The sequence below is a fragment of the Syngnathus scovelli genome, chromosome 21 (genome assembly GCF_024217435.2).
Source record: "Syngnathus scovelli strain Florida chromosome 21, RoL_Ssco_1.2, whole genome shotgun sequence".
Classification (NCBI taxonomy): Eukaryota; Metazoa; Chordata; class Actinopteri; order Syngnathiformes; family Syngnathidae; genus Syngnathus; species Syngnathus scovelli.
This window is the reverse complement of record NC_090867.1, coordinates 3,300,610-3,315,000: the sequence shown is the minus strand read 5'-3', so window position 1 is coordinate 3,315,000 and position 14,391 is coordinate 3,300,610. Positions and strand designations below refer to the sequence as shown.

The 14,391-nt window shown below is 51.4% G+C and overlaps 1 protein-coding gene and 2 long non-coding RNA genes across 4 annotated transcripts in view; 2 read left to right on the top strand and 1 right to left on the bottom strand.

Annotated features, from left to right (window-relative positions):
• The window catches only part of LOC125991089 (uncharacterized), a 4,298-nt gene extending 2,369 nt beyond the window's left edge, over nt 1-1,929 (top strand). Inside the window, exons 3-4 of the long non-coding RNA XR_011086090.1 lie at nt 1-1,819; nt 1,887-1,929. The exon at nt 1-1,819 is cut by the window's left edge and continues 1,493 nt beyond it. This is a non-coding gene — a long non-coding RNA (uncharacterized lncRNA). The remainder of the gene's footprint in view (nt 1,820-1,886) is intronic.
• An 897-nt stretch (nt 1,930-2,826) lies between these two features.
• LOC125991115 (hydroxycarboxylic acid receptor 2-like) lies at nt 2,827-4,544 on the bottom strand. 2 transcript variants are annotated; one of them, XM_049758704.2, is made up of 4 exons: nt 4,100-4,544; nt 3,850-4,030; nt 3,625-3,761; nt 2,827-3,556 (listed from the first exon to the last, which is right to left on the bottom strand). In XM_049758704.2, the coding sequence occupies exons 1-4, from the start codon at nt 4,508-4,510 to the stop codon at nt 3,260-3,262; spliced, it is 1,026 nt and encodes a 341-aa protein (XP_049614661.1). In that variant the 5' UTR covers nt 4,511-4,544; the 3' UTR covers nt 2,827-3,259. The 2 variants fall into 2 exon arrangements, with proteins under 2 accessions (XP_049614661.1, XP_049614660.1); XM_049758703.2 differs by having other exon boundaries at nt 2,827-3,761; nt 4,100-4,543.
• Nucleotides 4,545-4,601: 57 nt separating this feature from the next.
• On the top strand, nt 4,602-14,232 carry LOC137839812 (uncharacterized). Its single transcript, XR_011086091.1, has 3 exons — nt 4,602-5,149; nt 11,765-11,836; nt 12,694-14,232. It is a non-coding gene; the product is annotated as an uncharacterized lncRNA (long non-coding RNA).
• The last annotated feature ends 159 nt before the right edge of the window (nt 14,233-14,391 follow it).

Here is a 14,391-nt window from a genome sequence, read left to right as displayed (position 1 = left end):
GCGTACAGTCCATTTGAACAAAATCCAGTCTATGAACCTTTAAATGCTGAAGTTGACTCTGGCCATGGGCAGCAAGTATGGCATGAAGGTGGCCATCTTCCCCCAACTTGGGCCCAAGGCTACTCTCCACCGGCTGTTCCTGAGTTTCCTACCAAAGTGAGTCCTGGTGGCTACGTGCAACAAAGCTGGTCAGCATACAGTCCATTTGAGGAACACCCCAGCTACGAACCCTCAACCACTGAAGTTGACTCTGGCCATGGGCCGCAAGTATGGCATGAAGGTGGCCATCTTCTCCCATCTTGGGCCCAAGTTTACTCTCCTGAGGTTCCTACCGAAGTGAGTCCTAGCACACCTTATTGGTCAAACTCCAGCCCATTTGAGGAGGAACATCCCATCTATGAACCCTCCCCTGCTGAAGTTGACTCTGTCCAGCGGCGCCAAGTATGGAATGTGGGTGGCGACCTTCCCCCAAGTTGGGCCATATACAAGCAAGTCTTCTATCCACCAGCTACTTCCAAGATTCCTTCCAAAGTGAGTCCTGGAACAGGGAAAGGACAGCTAGCACCTCATCTAGGTAGCAACCTTCAAAGATGGTCAGCATACAGTCCACTTGATGTGCAACATCCTAGCTATGAACACTCTCCTGCTGAAGTTGACACTGTCCATGGGCAGCAAGTATGGAATGAAGGAGGCCATCTTCCCCCAACTTGGGCCCAAGGCTTCTCTCCACCAACTGCTCCCGAAGTGAGTCCTGGTATAGGTGAAGGACAGAAAGCATCTCATCAACGTTGGGCAGCATCCAGTCAAGTTGAGCACGCTCCCAGGTACAAACCCTCTCCTGCTCTTCATTCCACCACAGGCTCCGGCAAAAAGTCTCAACCCAGTTGGAGCAAAGTGGGTTCTCCTCCTGGCAAGGGCCAACTTGCAGAGGGTCAAAGTGGCAACTGGCACTCGGGCCATATGACACCTGCAACTGGTGGCGTCCAAGTTGAAACTGCTCAGAAGCAGCCGAGATGGGCAGCAACCAGCCCGTTGAAGTTTCACGGCCCCTCCAGCTACAAGCCAAGTAGTGGCGCCACACTGAACCAGCACCTGGAAGCCAATCCGGGTGGCTCACCTTTGAAGAAAGTCCAAGTCGGCCCCCCCTTTGGCATGGGCCAGCCTGCAAGCGGTCCCGCTGGCCGTTGGCCCGCATACAGTTCAGCCTCCCGCTGGTCACCCAGTTTCAACCCCTCAGTCGTTCTTGGTGGTGCTGCTTCTGGCGAGGTGACCTCCGAGTTGGGGAGAAAGCCGGCTTCTGCCGGGGTGCTGTCAGCTCATGTCCCAGATCATGCTTCCAGCTACAAACCCTCAAGACTTCCCACTGACTCTGGTGTGAAAGGACAGCCTGCTCATCCTGATTCTAACTGGCATTTGGCAGGCCATCGGCTTTTCCCACATGTGGACCCTGACCACCATGGCGCTTCTCAACTTGAAGGTTCGGACCCCGCCGCCAGTGTCTCCACCTGGAATGTCCACCAGTCGAGCTCTTCTGACCCTAGCAAAGGTTCGGGCCATTTGTCAGTGATCCCTGGTGCCCCTTGGGTGTTTGACGAGTTCCCCGATGTCGATGATGATGAGCCGCAGGAGCAGCACAACGAAGTTGATGATGCTGCTGGCGACATGGAGATTGAGGGCAAGATGGAGGTCCCGACTTACATCGTTCGCAACCGCAACGGCTATGAGCAAGAGCGAAAGGAATTGTCCCAAATGCATTATACACAAAGGGTCGCCTATCCCTACGTTCCCTCCCAGAGACGGTTGACAAAGATCTTGTGAGGTAAAATATGCACATGGACCCTCAATATTCATTTGTTTAATTTGCCTTTCTTTTTTCTTCCTTCCAGAATCAACTTGCTGAATAAGATTTAATAAATGGCTGAAACTCAACTTGAATGACTTTGCTTTGTAATAATTCTGAGTAGTTTCAAAAATGTAACTGCTCAATTTTAATCGGTTTAATTTCTGCTCAAGTTTCATCAAATGGTTGCCAACACTTAGTTTAACGTGTTAAAATGTGAATTTCTTCATGTTAGGCAAATGTGGGCCAAATATTTCTGATTTTCTCAAATTAAACCAGTCCAATGTGAGGTTATGGACTAAGCAGCGACGCATTCACTGACTGCTGCTGCTGGTGGCGGTGACATTTTGTTGTCAAAGCTCTTTGGCATACAAACATGCAGCGCCTGATGGTGTCTCTGTCGCGTGTGTATGCCAAGGGTCCTCTATCCAGATGAGCTGTGAATCGGGGCTGGCCGTTAATAGCGCTGCTGATTGCTGGAGAGCCTGCGTGAAGGAGTCCAAGTGGCCCACTTATGCTATCAGCAGTGCCGGCCCTGATTTGGCCCTTCAGGGTGAGCATGCCAACGCTTGGCTGTTTAAAAGAAAAATCAACCCATCTGTTCCAGAACTAGAACTCTGGACAGCACTGGGCCTAAAATGTCTATATGAGTAGTCCTACTGTTGGTTGACATCTCTGGAATGGCCTTGGACATGGTTATGTTGAAGATGTTTTAGTTCCCTGTCGCCACCATGCTCAAGTGGTCTGATAAGAAGCATCAAATTAAATGCTCACAGTGGCCTTTTTTTCTTTTCTCCTCCCACCATCAGGTTGTCATGGTGATGTTTTATATTGACGGCATCTGAAGTAGGTCCACTTAAAATGTGACATCTCCACAATTTGCCTTTGTCTTGATGCAAAGCAGCTGCAAACACCTTATGGACTTGCTTGAGATGAGACATTGTCATATTTTATCTTTTGATCTGTTCATCAATTTTCTATAGCACTTATGATTCCTAATTGGGTTTTAATTATGCTGTTAATGTAATCAAAATGACACGATATTTGAAGCAACACCAACATGCAGAGCCACTCGGGACGTGAACGCAGCACGGGGTAAGTCATTTTAGTTTTTCATTTTGATTTACACGCCTGCTGTTTTTTTATTTTCGCTGCTCCTCGACAAACAAAAACGTGCAGACAGACGAGTTGACGTGTTGATGTAGTACGATTTGTCCGCTTGGTGGTGCTATACTCAGGGTGCTTGATTTCAGTCAGCGACCTTTTTTGAAAGTGAAAGCTGCACACTTCTGAAACAAAACGTTAACTCAAATAATCTAAAATGATTTTTCAGAATAATTAGGAAATGCATGATTGCATTGTCGTGCTTTGAACGATTTGTTGAGGAGCAAACGAGCTTGCATGGCATCTCACAAAGCTTCAGCGGGAGGGGTCGGCCTCACGGTTCCGAGCTCCACCTGGCCGGTGGAGCGAGACGCGACACCGCTCTCGGACGAGTCGGCGTCCCACGCCCGGCAGCGGCGCAGTCGCGGGGGCACGGCAGCCAGGAGCGCCTTCCTGAAGACTGAGCTGGAGAAGACGTAGAGGATGGGGTCCAGGGCCGAGTTGAGGAAGTTGAGGCCCAGCGAGACGATGGTGAGCTGGGTGAGCGCGTAGAAGGCAGCGCAGTCGTGCGGCCGCAGCGCGCGGCTCAGCCACAAGCCCAGCGTGATGACGCTGGTGGGCAGGAAGCAGAGCAGGAATATGGCCACGATGGCGGCGCACACGCGCAGCGCCTTGCGCACCTTGCCGCCGTCTCCCATCTGCCGGTGGCTCGTGAGCGAGCGACGAATCCGCACCCAGCAGAAGAGCAGCAGAGCCAGCGCCACCACGAACTCCAGTACGGTCAGCGCGTGGTGCATCGCCACCAGGATCATAATGCCTGCCCACACGCCGTTTTCAGCCTTTAGTCGCCTGCACGGCGCGCGCTCCCAATGTGAATTGCTTCTACGAGACGTTCGGCGAGCTACCGCGAGAGGCCTCCTGATAGGACGTGAAGAAGAAGCACTGGGGGGCGCCGCGGCCGCGCTTGACGTGGTCGTAGGCCAGCATGGGCAGGCGAGGAGCGCTCACCAGCAGCCACACCAGCAGCGCCAAGACGCCCGCCTGCCGCTTGCTCAAGCGGGTCAAGCGGCCCAGAGGGTGGACCACCTGGCGACGGACAAGACGTCTTCATCAGAGAAAATGGGCACGGCTGGGCAGGCGGGCGTAACCTCTGACCTTGGCGTATCGGTAGAAGGCGATGACGGTCATGAGCGCGATGCTGGCAGTGCGGTTGGAGAACATGAGGAAGAGGTTGAGGCGGCAGGCGACATCGCCAAACACCCAGCGGCCAGCCAGCAGGGCGTGGATGCGCAGCGGCAGGCTGACCAGGGCCAGGTAGTCGGCCGCCACCAGGTTGACCAGGAACACCGTGTTGGCGTTCCAGCGCTTGAGCCGGAAGCAGAAGACCCACAGGGCCACCGCATTGCCCAGCAGGCCTAGCACCACGTCCAGCGTCAGCACCGGGGGCAGGATGATGCCCTCCAGCTGGATGCCCACTGGCGGGCACCCGCCTCCGGGCGCCGGCATGCCGGGTGCCGGCGTGCCAGCCGCCGGCGTGCTTCTCGCTTCCCCGTCCGATCGAGACATCTGGGAAAGTCTTTGTGATTTCCAAAAGCAGGAAGCGTGCCACTTCTGCTTTTTGCATTACGCACTCATAAAACACTTTATTTCAACACCCTGAACTCAAAAAGCACTTTCTTTCAACACCCGGAACCCCCCCCCCCCCCTCCCTCCCTCACGCCTTTATTGTAAAAAGACAAGTGTGAAAGTAAAACATCACGCAGGGACAAAATCGTACCTTAGAAAATGCAAAGTGGGAAAGTGTTTAAAGTTTTTGTCATGCTGACTAAAAATTCTCATCCTTACAGGTTGGAGCGCAAGTGGATGTGATTCAATATGTAATAACGAAAAAGGACACGAGAGGGCGTGCTATAACCAGGATTTAATCGCAGGAGGCCTTTTCAACTGGAACAGCGCAATCAATGCCGACCCCTATATATATATTAAAAAAAAAAACTTTTCCTCACCCCCCGTGGGTGGTCTCTTTTTCCCTTCAAGCTCGGGTCCTCTACCAGAAGCCTGGGAGCTTGAGGGTTCTACGCAGTATCTTTGCTGTTCCTAGTACTGCACTTTTCTGGACTGAGATGTCAGATGTTTTTCCTGGGATCTGTTTCAGCCACTCCTCCAGTTTGGGGGTTACTGCCCCTAGTGCTCCAATGACCACAGGTACCACTGAAGTCTTAAAGGGCTAGAGACATCCCTTTTTTTTTTTTTTTTCAATTAGAACGGAATTTGATAGAATGTATAAAGTGAACACATTTGCCGCATTGGAAATTAAAAATGGACACCGATTACTAAGAATAAAGCTGAAATGAAATGCCAGTTTATCGATCGGGTCCCGCACGAAGCCAAACTGGCGGCGCCATTACTGTGACGTCACAAGTTGTACATCTGGATGTCAACAAACCCAAACAACATGGCAGATGATAGCGACAGCTCCGTTTCTAGCGGCAATATTAGCATCATTTTATCCGATTCAGAAACCTCTTTTGACGCAGAATATGATGAATCTAGCAGTTCACTTGGGCTGAGCTGAGCACATTTTCTGAATTGTGCCCCTCCTGTCACTCTGGTTAGGTTGGCATAGTAAAAAATGCTCTTGGGGGCTTTAGAGTGCCGAGTTGATCTCGGCACATGAAGACATGACCACCTGCAACGTTTGGTTTAGGTTTTATAAGCATTTTTAATTTTATTGCTTAAATCGCATTTTCTCGACGAGCTGAGCACGTTTTCTGAATTGTGCCTCTCCCGTCACTGTGGTTAGGTTGGCATAGTAAAAAGAGTAGAGTGCCGAGTTGAACACTGCGCATGGAGAAATGAACATCTGCAGCGTTTGGTTTAGGTTTTAGGCGCATTTTTAATTTTATTTCTTAAATCGCATTTTTTCGACGAGCTGAGCATGTTTTCTGAATTGTGCCCCTCCCGTCACGCTTCGACATACTTTTCAAAGTCAAAGTCTCAAAGTCTCCTTTATTGTCAATTCCTCCGCATGTCAAGACACACAAAGAGTGTCAGGAATGAGTTGAGCCAGGGCGACCAAATGCAGCTTGAACCAGGATTTATTGCAGGGAAAAGGAGTTGGAAGGGAGGCAGGTGGGGAACGAACGACACAGACGGGAGGAAGACTCACGGCCAGCAAAACAGACAGACTGACCGACATGAAGTCCCCTTGGACAAGATTAAAATTCTGACCGTGAGCCTTCAGACAGACCGAGGGAAAACCAGATGACACGAACAGGAACACTGGGCACGAACAGGAATGGACACAACAGTAGACACCGACAGGGAGAAACACACGGGCAGGGCTTAAATACACAGGGTAACAAGAGGAAGCAGGTGACAGACATTACGGTAACGAAAGGGGTGTGGCTGAGCGAAGTGGCACGGGCGTGACAGTACCCCCCCCACAAGGGACGGCTCCCGACGTCCCAAAAAACGAAAAAAAATCCAAGACTGTCCAACATGGGCCGGGAGGAAATGGGGAGGTGGCCGCACGTCACACACCGCCGAAGGCCGACTGGGTGACGGCCGCTGGATCCACGCCGCCGGAACTGGTGGCGGCCGCAGCATCCGCGCCGTCGGGACTGGATCGGGGGGCGGCCGTGGGTCATGCGCCGTTGAAGCCGACTGGGTGACGGCCGCTGGATCTGCGCCGCCGGAACTGGTGGCGGCCGCAGCATCCGCGCCGTCGGGACTGGATCGGGGGGCGGCCGTGCGTCATGCACCGTTGAAGGCCGACGGTGACAGCCGCTGGATCCGCGCCGCCGGAACAAGTGGCGGCCGCTGGATTCGCGCCGTCGGATCTGTTTTGGGGGGGGGGGGGCAACCGTGCATCTTGCGTCGCTTGAACTCATCTCCTTGGCGACCATGCAGCAGTTGCGGGAGCCGGCAAAGGGTTGGTCCAAGCGCTGGTCGCTGTGATGGTCGGTGTCTTCTGTCAGGAATGAGTTGAGCCAGGGCGACCAAATGCAGCTTGAACCAGGATTTATTGCAGGGAAAAGGAGTTGGAAGGGAGGCAGGTGGGGAACGAACGACACAGACGGGAGGAAGACTCACGGCCAGCAAAACAGACAGACTGACCGACATGAAGTCCCCTTGGACAAGATTAAAATTCCGACCGTGAGCCTTCAGACAGACCCAGGGAAAACCAGATGACACGAACAGGAACACTGGGCACGAACAGGAATGGACACAACAGTAGACACCGACAGGGAGAAACACACGGGCAGGGCTTAAATACACAGGGTAACAATAGGAAGCAGGTGACAGACATTATGGTAACGAAAGGGGTGTGGCCGAGCAAAGTGCACGGGCGTGACAGTACCCCTCCCACAAGGGACGGCTCCCGACGTCCCAAAAAAGAAAAAGTCCAAGACCGTCCAACAAGAGCCGGGAGGAAATGGGGAGGCGGCCGCACGTCACACACCGCCGAAGGCCGACTGGGTGACGGCCGCTGGATCCACGCCGCCGGAACTGGTGGCGGCCGCAGCATCCGCGCCGTCGGGACTGGATCGGGGGGCGGCCGTGCGTCATGCGCTGCCGAAGACGACTGGGTGACGGCCGCTGGATCCGCGCCGCCGGAACCGGTGGCGGCCGCAGCATCCGCGCCGCCGGGACTGGGTCGGGGGGCGGCCGTGCGTCTTGCGTCGCTTGAACTCATCTTCTTGACGACCATGCAGCAGTTGCGGGAGCCGGCAAAGGGTTGGTCCAAGCGCTGGTCGCTGTGATGGTCGGTGTCTTCTGTCAGGAATGAGTTGAGCCAGGGCGACCAAATGCAGCTTGAACCAGGATTTATTGCAGGGAAAAGGAGTTGGAAGGGAGGCAGGTGGGGAACGAACGACACAGACGGGAGGAAGACTCACGGCCAGCAAAACAGACAGACTGACCGACATGAAGTCCCCTTGGACAAGATTAAAATTCTGACCGTGAGCCTTCAGACAGACCGAGGGAAAACCAGATGACACGAACAGGAACACTGGGCACGAACAGGAATGGACACAACAGTAGACACCGACAGGGAGAAACACACGGGCAGGGCTTAAATACACAGGGTAACAAGAGGAAGCAGGTGACAGACATTACGGTAACGAAAGGGGTGTGGCTGAGCGAAGTGGCACGGGCGTGACAAAGAGATCGAAATTACGTTTCTCACTATCCCAGGGTGACAAGACAGATTTCACAACGCACATACAAGTAAACAACACAGGAAAATTAAAACAAGAAGATGAACAATAAGAGTGATAGCACGCTAGCTGCTCCCGATGCACAGCAGAGTCCGGAAAGATGACAGTCAACCAGGCCACTGTGAACACGAGCACACAGCAGGCACGCACTGTCCGGTTCGTGGATCCTATCAGGCGAACTCAACCCATCTTGTCGTCCGGCGAACGAACGTAGGCCAGGATAATGGAAGGCACGGCTAGGCGAGCTGGGTTGACCGCAAACCTGGCCCGACGTCTCCGCGCTGGCCCCTCTTCTCTTTTTGTTTACATTCACTGAAGCTAAACGCGTACAACTTGAGCCGTCATGAGACGTCACTTCCGGCTGGCGGCTCGGTGCAGTCAAACTCGTCTGTGCGGCAAATTTAAATTATATTTTTCAGAGCAACAGCTTCCGTTCCCTTGTTTCGAGCGTCAATTTATATTTATAAGCCCATAAGCTAACTAAAACCAATTTATACATATACCGGTGTCTCTAGCCCTTTAACTCTCCAGGTCTTCTCCAGCTCTTCTCTGAGCCCTTGATATTTCTCAAGTTTCTCATGTTCCTTTTTCCTAATGTTACCATCATTTGGGATGGCTATGTCAACCACAACGGCTTTCCTCTGCTCTTTGTCCACCACCACCACAATGTCCGGTTGGTTCGCCATTACCATTCTGTCTGTCTGGATCTGGAAGTCCCAGAGGATCTTGGCTTGGTCATTCTCTACCACCTTTGGAGGTGTTTCCCACTTGGATCTTGGGACTTCCAGTCCATACTCTGCACAGATGTTCCTGTACACTATTCCAGCTACTTGGTTATGGCGCTCCATGTATGCTTTACCTGCCAGCATCTTACACCCTGCAGTTATGTGCTGGATTGTCTCAGGACCTTCTTTGCACAATCTACACCTGGGGTCTTGTCTGGTGTGGTAGATTTGGGCCTCTATTGCTCTGGTGCTCAAGGCCTGTTCTTGTGCAGCCAGGATCAATGCCTCTGTGCTGTCCTTCAGACCAGCTCTTTCTAGCCATTGGTAGGATTTCTGGATATCAGCCACTTCAGCTATGTTTCGGTGGTACATCCCATGTAGGGGCTTGTCTTCCCATGATGGTCCCTCCAGCACCTCATCTTCCTTTGATGCCCATTGTCTGAGACATTCACTGAGCACGTGATCCGTTGGGGCCTTATCCCTGATGTACTTATGGATCTTGGATGTTTCATCTTGGATAGTGGCTCTCACGCTCGCTAGTCCTCGGCCTCCTTCTTTACGGCTAGTGTACAGTCTCAGGGTGCTGGACTTGGGATGGAACCCTCCATGCATGGTTAGGAGCTTCCGTGTCTTGGTATCTGTGGTCTGTATATCTTCCTTTGGCCACCGTATGATTCCTGCAGGGTATCTGATTACTGGTAGGGCGTAGCTGTTAATGGCTAGGGACTTGTTCTTGCCGTTGAGCTGACTTCTTAGGACTTGCCTTACTCGATGGAGGTATTTGGCTGTGGGTGCTTTCCTTGTTTCCTCGTCAAGGTTGCCATTTGCCTGTGGAATTCCAAGGTATTTGTAGCTGTCCTCAATGTCTGCTATTGTTCCTTCTGGGAGTGAGACCCCCTCTGTGTGGATTACCTTTCCTCTTTTAGTCACCATGCGGCCACATTTCTCAAGTCCGAATGACATTCCGATGTCAGAGCTGTAGATCCTGGTAGTGTGGATCAGGGAGTCAATGTCCTGCTCGTTCTTAGCGTACAGCTTTAGGTCATCCATGTAGAGGAGTTGGCTGATGGTGGCCCCATTCCTGAGTTGGTATCCATAGCCCGTCTTGTTGATTATTTGGCTGAGGGGGTTCAGTCCTATACAGAACAGCATTGGGGACAGAGCGTCTCCTTGGTATATACCACATTTGATGGTCACGTGTGCAAGTGGCTTGCCATTGGCTTCAAGTGTGGTTTTCCACTGTTTCGTCGAGTTGGCGATGAAGGTTCTCAGAGTCCCATTGATGTTGTACAGCCTCAAGCATTCAGTGATCCAAGTATGTGGCATTGAGTCATATGCTCTCTTGTAATCAATCCAGGCAGTGCTCAGGTTGGTACGTCTGGTTCTGCAGTGTTGGGTGACTGTTCTATCCACCAGGAGTTGATGTTTTGCTCCTCTGGTATTTTTACCAATCCCTTTCTGAGCAGTGCTCATGTATTGATCCATGTGTCCGCTGATCTTATCTGATATTATGCCCGACATCAGCTTCCATGTTGTGGAGAGGCAGGTGATTGGCCGGTAGTTGTATGGGACTGTACCCTTAGAAGGATCCTTCTGGATCAGGATCGTACGCCCTTGGGTTAGCCATTCAGTGTGAGTCCCATCCCTTAGCAGCTGGTTCATTTGTGCTGCCAGGCGCTAATGTCGAGTTGTAAGTTTCTTGAGCCAGTAGCTGTGGATCATGTCAGGGCCTGGTGCTGTCCAGTTTTTCATTCCTGAGACTCTTCTCTGGATGTCTGCCACTGTGATGGTTACTGGGTTCTGTTCAGGGAGCTTGCTGTGGTCCTTTCTCAGAGCCACCAGCCACTGTGCATCCTTCTTATGTGATGCCTCCCGCTTCCATATATCCTTCCAGTACTGTTCAGTTTCCAGCCTTGGTGGGTCTGCTCTGCTATTATTCCCCTGCCACTGAGCGTACACTTTCGCTGGTTGTGTTGTGAACAAACTGTTTATTCGTCTGGCTTCATTCTCTCTTGTGTACCTCTTTAGGCGGCTGGCCAAGGCTTGGAGTCTTTGTTTGGCAGTTTCGAGAGCTTCAGGTATGGGCATCTGGCTGTATTTTTTGGGAACTTGCTTTTTCATTGCACCTTTCTGGGCCTCTGTCATTTGGCTCACTTCTCTCCGTGCTATCTTGATTTTGGCCTCCAGCTTTCTCTTCCATGGTGGGCACTGTTGTGGTCGCATATGGTCATTGTTCTTGTAGCCAAGCATTTCTAGGATCACTGCTGCTGAGGTGTATATCAGCTCATTGGTTTCAGTGATGGTAGCCGTAGAAATTGTTGTCAGTGCTGCATTCACATCTTCTAGGAGACTTTCTGAGGGTACTTCACTTAGCCTCTGCAGTGTGTATCTAGGTTCCCGAGCATTCATTCTCACCGTGATCTCGCCCATTGAGATACAACACAAATGGGCGATATATACATATATATATATATATATATATATATATATATATATATATATGTGCCACTGCCTGGTACCATAAATATTCGTCTGCCTGTACTTGACTTGCAGTGCGTGGGACAGCGCGCGTGTGTGGGTCAGTGCGCTTTAAAATAGGTAGGCTCACCTCCACTTTGTTTTTCTTCCCTTCTTCTTTCCCTTTAAAGCAGCCAAAGTGGTCCTGGCGGGCGGGCGTGGGAGGGAAATTCTTCCTGTTTCGTTTTTGTTTGTTTGTTTGTTTGTTTGTTTGTTTGTTTGTTTGTTTGTTTGTTTGTTTGTTTGTTTGTTGAAGCCTCGCATTGTGTAAACCAATCAATTGGCACAACGCCCGCTTGGGTCATTTGGTTAAAAAAAAAAAAAAAGAACACGTTTTTTTTACTTTTTTCTTCAAGGATTGCTTTCAAGGAAGGAAGGATGGAAGCGCAAAAGAATGAAGAGCAGGTGGAAGGAAAGGATGTCAAAAAGTGAGTGTGATGCCAGCGGTGAGGCGTGCGGCCGCAAGTGTGTGTTGCCATGGCGACGACAATCTGAGACGCGCTCGCCTCACCGTTGCCACGTCAACGCCACCTCGTCCGCTCAAAGCCGCCGCACACTTGCTGCTCCGTTTTTTTTTTTCATGTTGTTTGTGGTTGTGCACACTCCTGGCCAAAAGTGCCCTTCTGCCCCCCCCCCTTCCCCCCTCCAGACCACAGCTGGAAACAAGACAGCTCCTACTGTTAGTTACTCAACTTGTACTCAACACGCGCGCGCACACACACACACACACACACACACACACACACACACACACACACACACACGCTACCTTGCCAAAAGAGGCCCAGGTTTTGGATCAGGCATCATCCGTGCAGGTTGACAGGGAGAAGCTTGTTGAAGTAGGCTGCCAACTTGGCCACTCGCCCGCCATATTCAGCACGCGAGCCCAATGTTGGTAAACAGCCCCAACGCGCACACGCGTGTGCACTTCATGCACTTGTGTTTGTGGTGTGTGTGTTTTCGTGTACACGTGTTTGTTTTTGGGTCGTTGTTGTCTTACACGCCGTCGACAGTGTTTTCCTGCTCAAAGTGTGTCAGGTGTATGTGTCTTATGTAACTTGTCATTACAGTTCCTGTGACCTCCTTCCCGAGTGTCATCTTTCTTGTGTGTGTGAAGGAGGGAAATATGAGCAGGTTTATGCATACATTGCACATGTTCATCATTTCATGAGCTTATCAGTCATGAAATAATGGCAAGATAAACTCTAAATGTGCAAATTAATTATTTTCTATTTAAGAGACACAGTGGGCGCTCACTTTGTTTGCAACGTGTCCTCCCTGGTAGGAAGCGGCGGGAGCAGCAGAAGAGATCCAGCCGAGCGCTACGGATCGAGCTGGCCAAGGAGTCCACGGGATGGAGCACGAGGAGGTCGGAGTCTGAGATCGCCGAGCTCAAGACTCGCAGTGTGGCCAAAAGGCCTCTTCATCCTCTTCCAGCCTGCTTTGACCCAATTGAGCGCCGGCGGGTGGGCTCGCCCGGCGCTAATGACCGCCCGCCTGCCGTGGAGCCTGGTTGTCAAACGCAGTCTGCAACCCGGCAGGGGGGTTGCCGTCTTTGCTCGAGAGCCGGGCGACGGGTCGTGGCTAAGGCGGCTAAGCGTCTTTTGGCGTCCGCAAGCATGAGCATCTTTTGCCAGCAACTGCATTTCTTTTTCTTGGGCATATCTTAGCAAGATTTGCCGCAAATGCAGCGAGCGGGCGGTTCCCGCATCGATCCTTCCTCCTTTGTCCCATTGTGCTCGGCCTCCATTTTTCAGCGTCCCGCTGGTGCTTTGTGCTTTGCCAGGGCGATCGATTTCACTCTGACTTGAATCTTGCGTAAGCCCGCTTCGGGTCAGTTGGTCGCACCGAGCGACAGCGTGTGTACGTGTTGTGTTTTGTTGAGTGTGTGTGTGTGTGTGTGTGTGTGTGGGGGGGGGGGGGTTGTGGGGGTTGTCAACATCTCTCTTGTTTCATAACAGCAGCTCCCCCACTTTGCTTTTGTCCTCACCTGTTCTCGGCCGTTTGTAGGCCACCGGCGAGATAGTCAAAAGCAAAACATAACGCAAAGAGCTTGTGAATTGGATTCATATGTGACACCGTCAGCCATCTTGTTTCTTTTATCAAACAATCACTGGCATTCGTCTGAAATCCAAAAAAATTGTTGCATTTATAGTAGGCGAACGTGTGTGACACTGCTTTGTTTTCCTTTTTTGGAAAGTGTGTCAAGGTATCCAGTTGGGATCCTTGTGGCACACCTTTTTCAATAGAATCTAGGATTGCTGATAGTACCTCCAGGCCAGCGTTTAGTTGACTCATGATTGGGAGGAGGCATACCTGAGCTGGGCATCAAATACTTCAAATATGTACCCTGTGCGTGTTTGCTATGTGAACCATTTATAGCTGGACAAAGTTGGAGTTTTGTGACATTGTCATCGTTTGTTACCAGAGCATTCTTTGTCGCCGTCTCGCCTTTTGATGCAGATTACTTCCTTGAGGGCGCCGATGGCCGTCGCCATGACGATGTAAAGGACAACCTCAGAGGCTGCAAAAGGCTAGCAGGACGCCAAAATGTAGGCGGAGCTTCTTGTTGCCGTGGAAACTAGATGTTAGCGTGAGTCTTTGACAAATGTCTTTCTTTGTGTTTGTTCATCCATTTCCGTGACTTTTTTTTATTGTTATTGTGTCATCAAACTTTCCACATTGTGGCATAAATAAAAGTGAGCAAGTTGAGCCAATATTTTTTAATTTGGAAACTTTGTTTTCCTCGAGTCTCTCTTCTTTTCCTCCCATGCTCCCTTGCTTTCATTTGTTTTGCTCAGCGTGTGGAGCACATGAGGTTCAATGTGACAGGGGGGGGGGGGGGGGGGGGGGGTGTTGTGACGGCTTGCACGCGTCCGTGTGTGCGTACTTGCGCGTGCGCGTGCAGGTTATCTCTATTCTCTGATTGGTTAAAAGTAGGTCGAGCCGGCCCACTCATGTGACCCATGCAGCATTCTCTGTG

Coding starts and splice junctions, on each gene's coding strand:
- LOC125991115 (XM_049758703.2), bottom strand. CDS start 4,510: ATGTCTCGATCGGACGGGGAAGCGAGAAGCACGCCGGCGGCTGGCACG. Junction 4,031..4,099: donor CCTTCTACCGATACGCCAAG/GTCAGAGGTTAC, acceptor GTCCGTCGCCAG/GTGGTCCACCCTCTGGGCCG. Junction 3,762..3,849: donor CTATCAGGAGGCCTCTCGCG/GTAGCTCGCCGA, acceptor GCGTGTGGGCAG/GCATTATGATCCTGGTGGCG.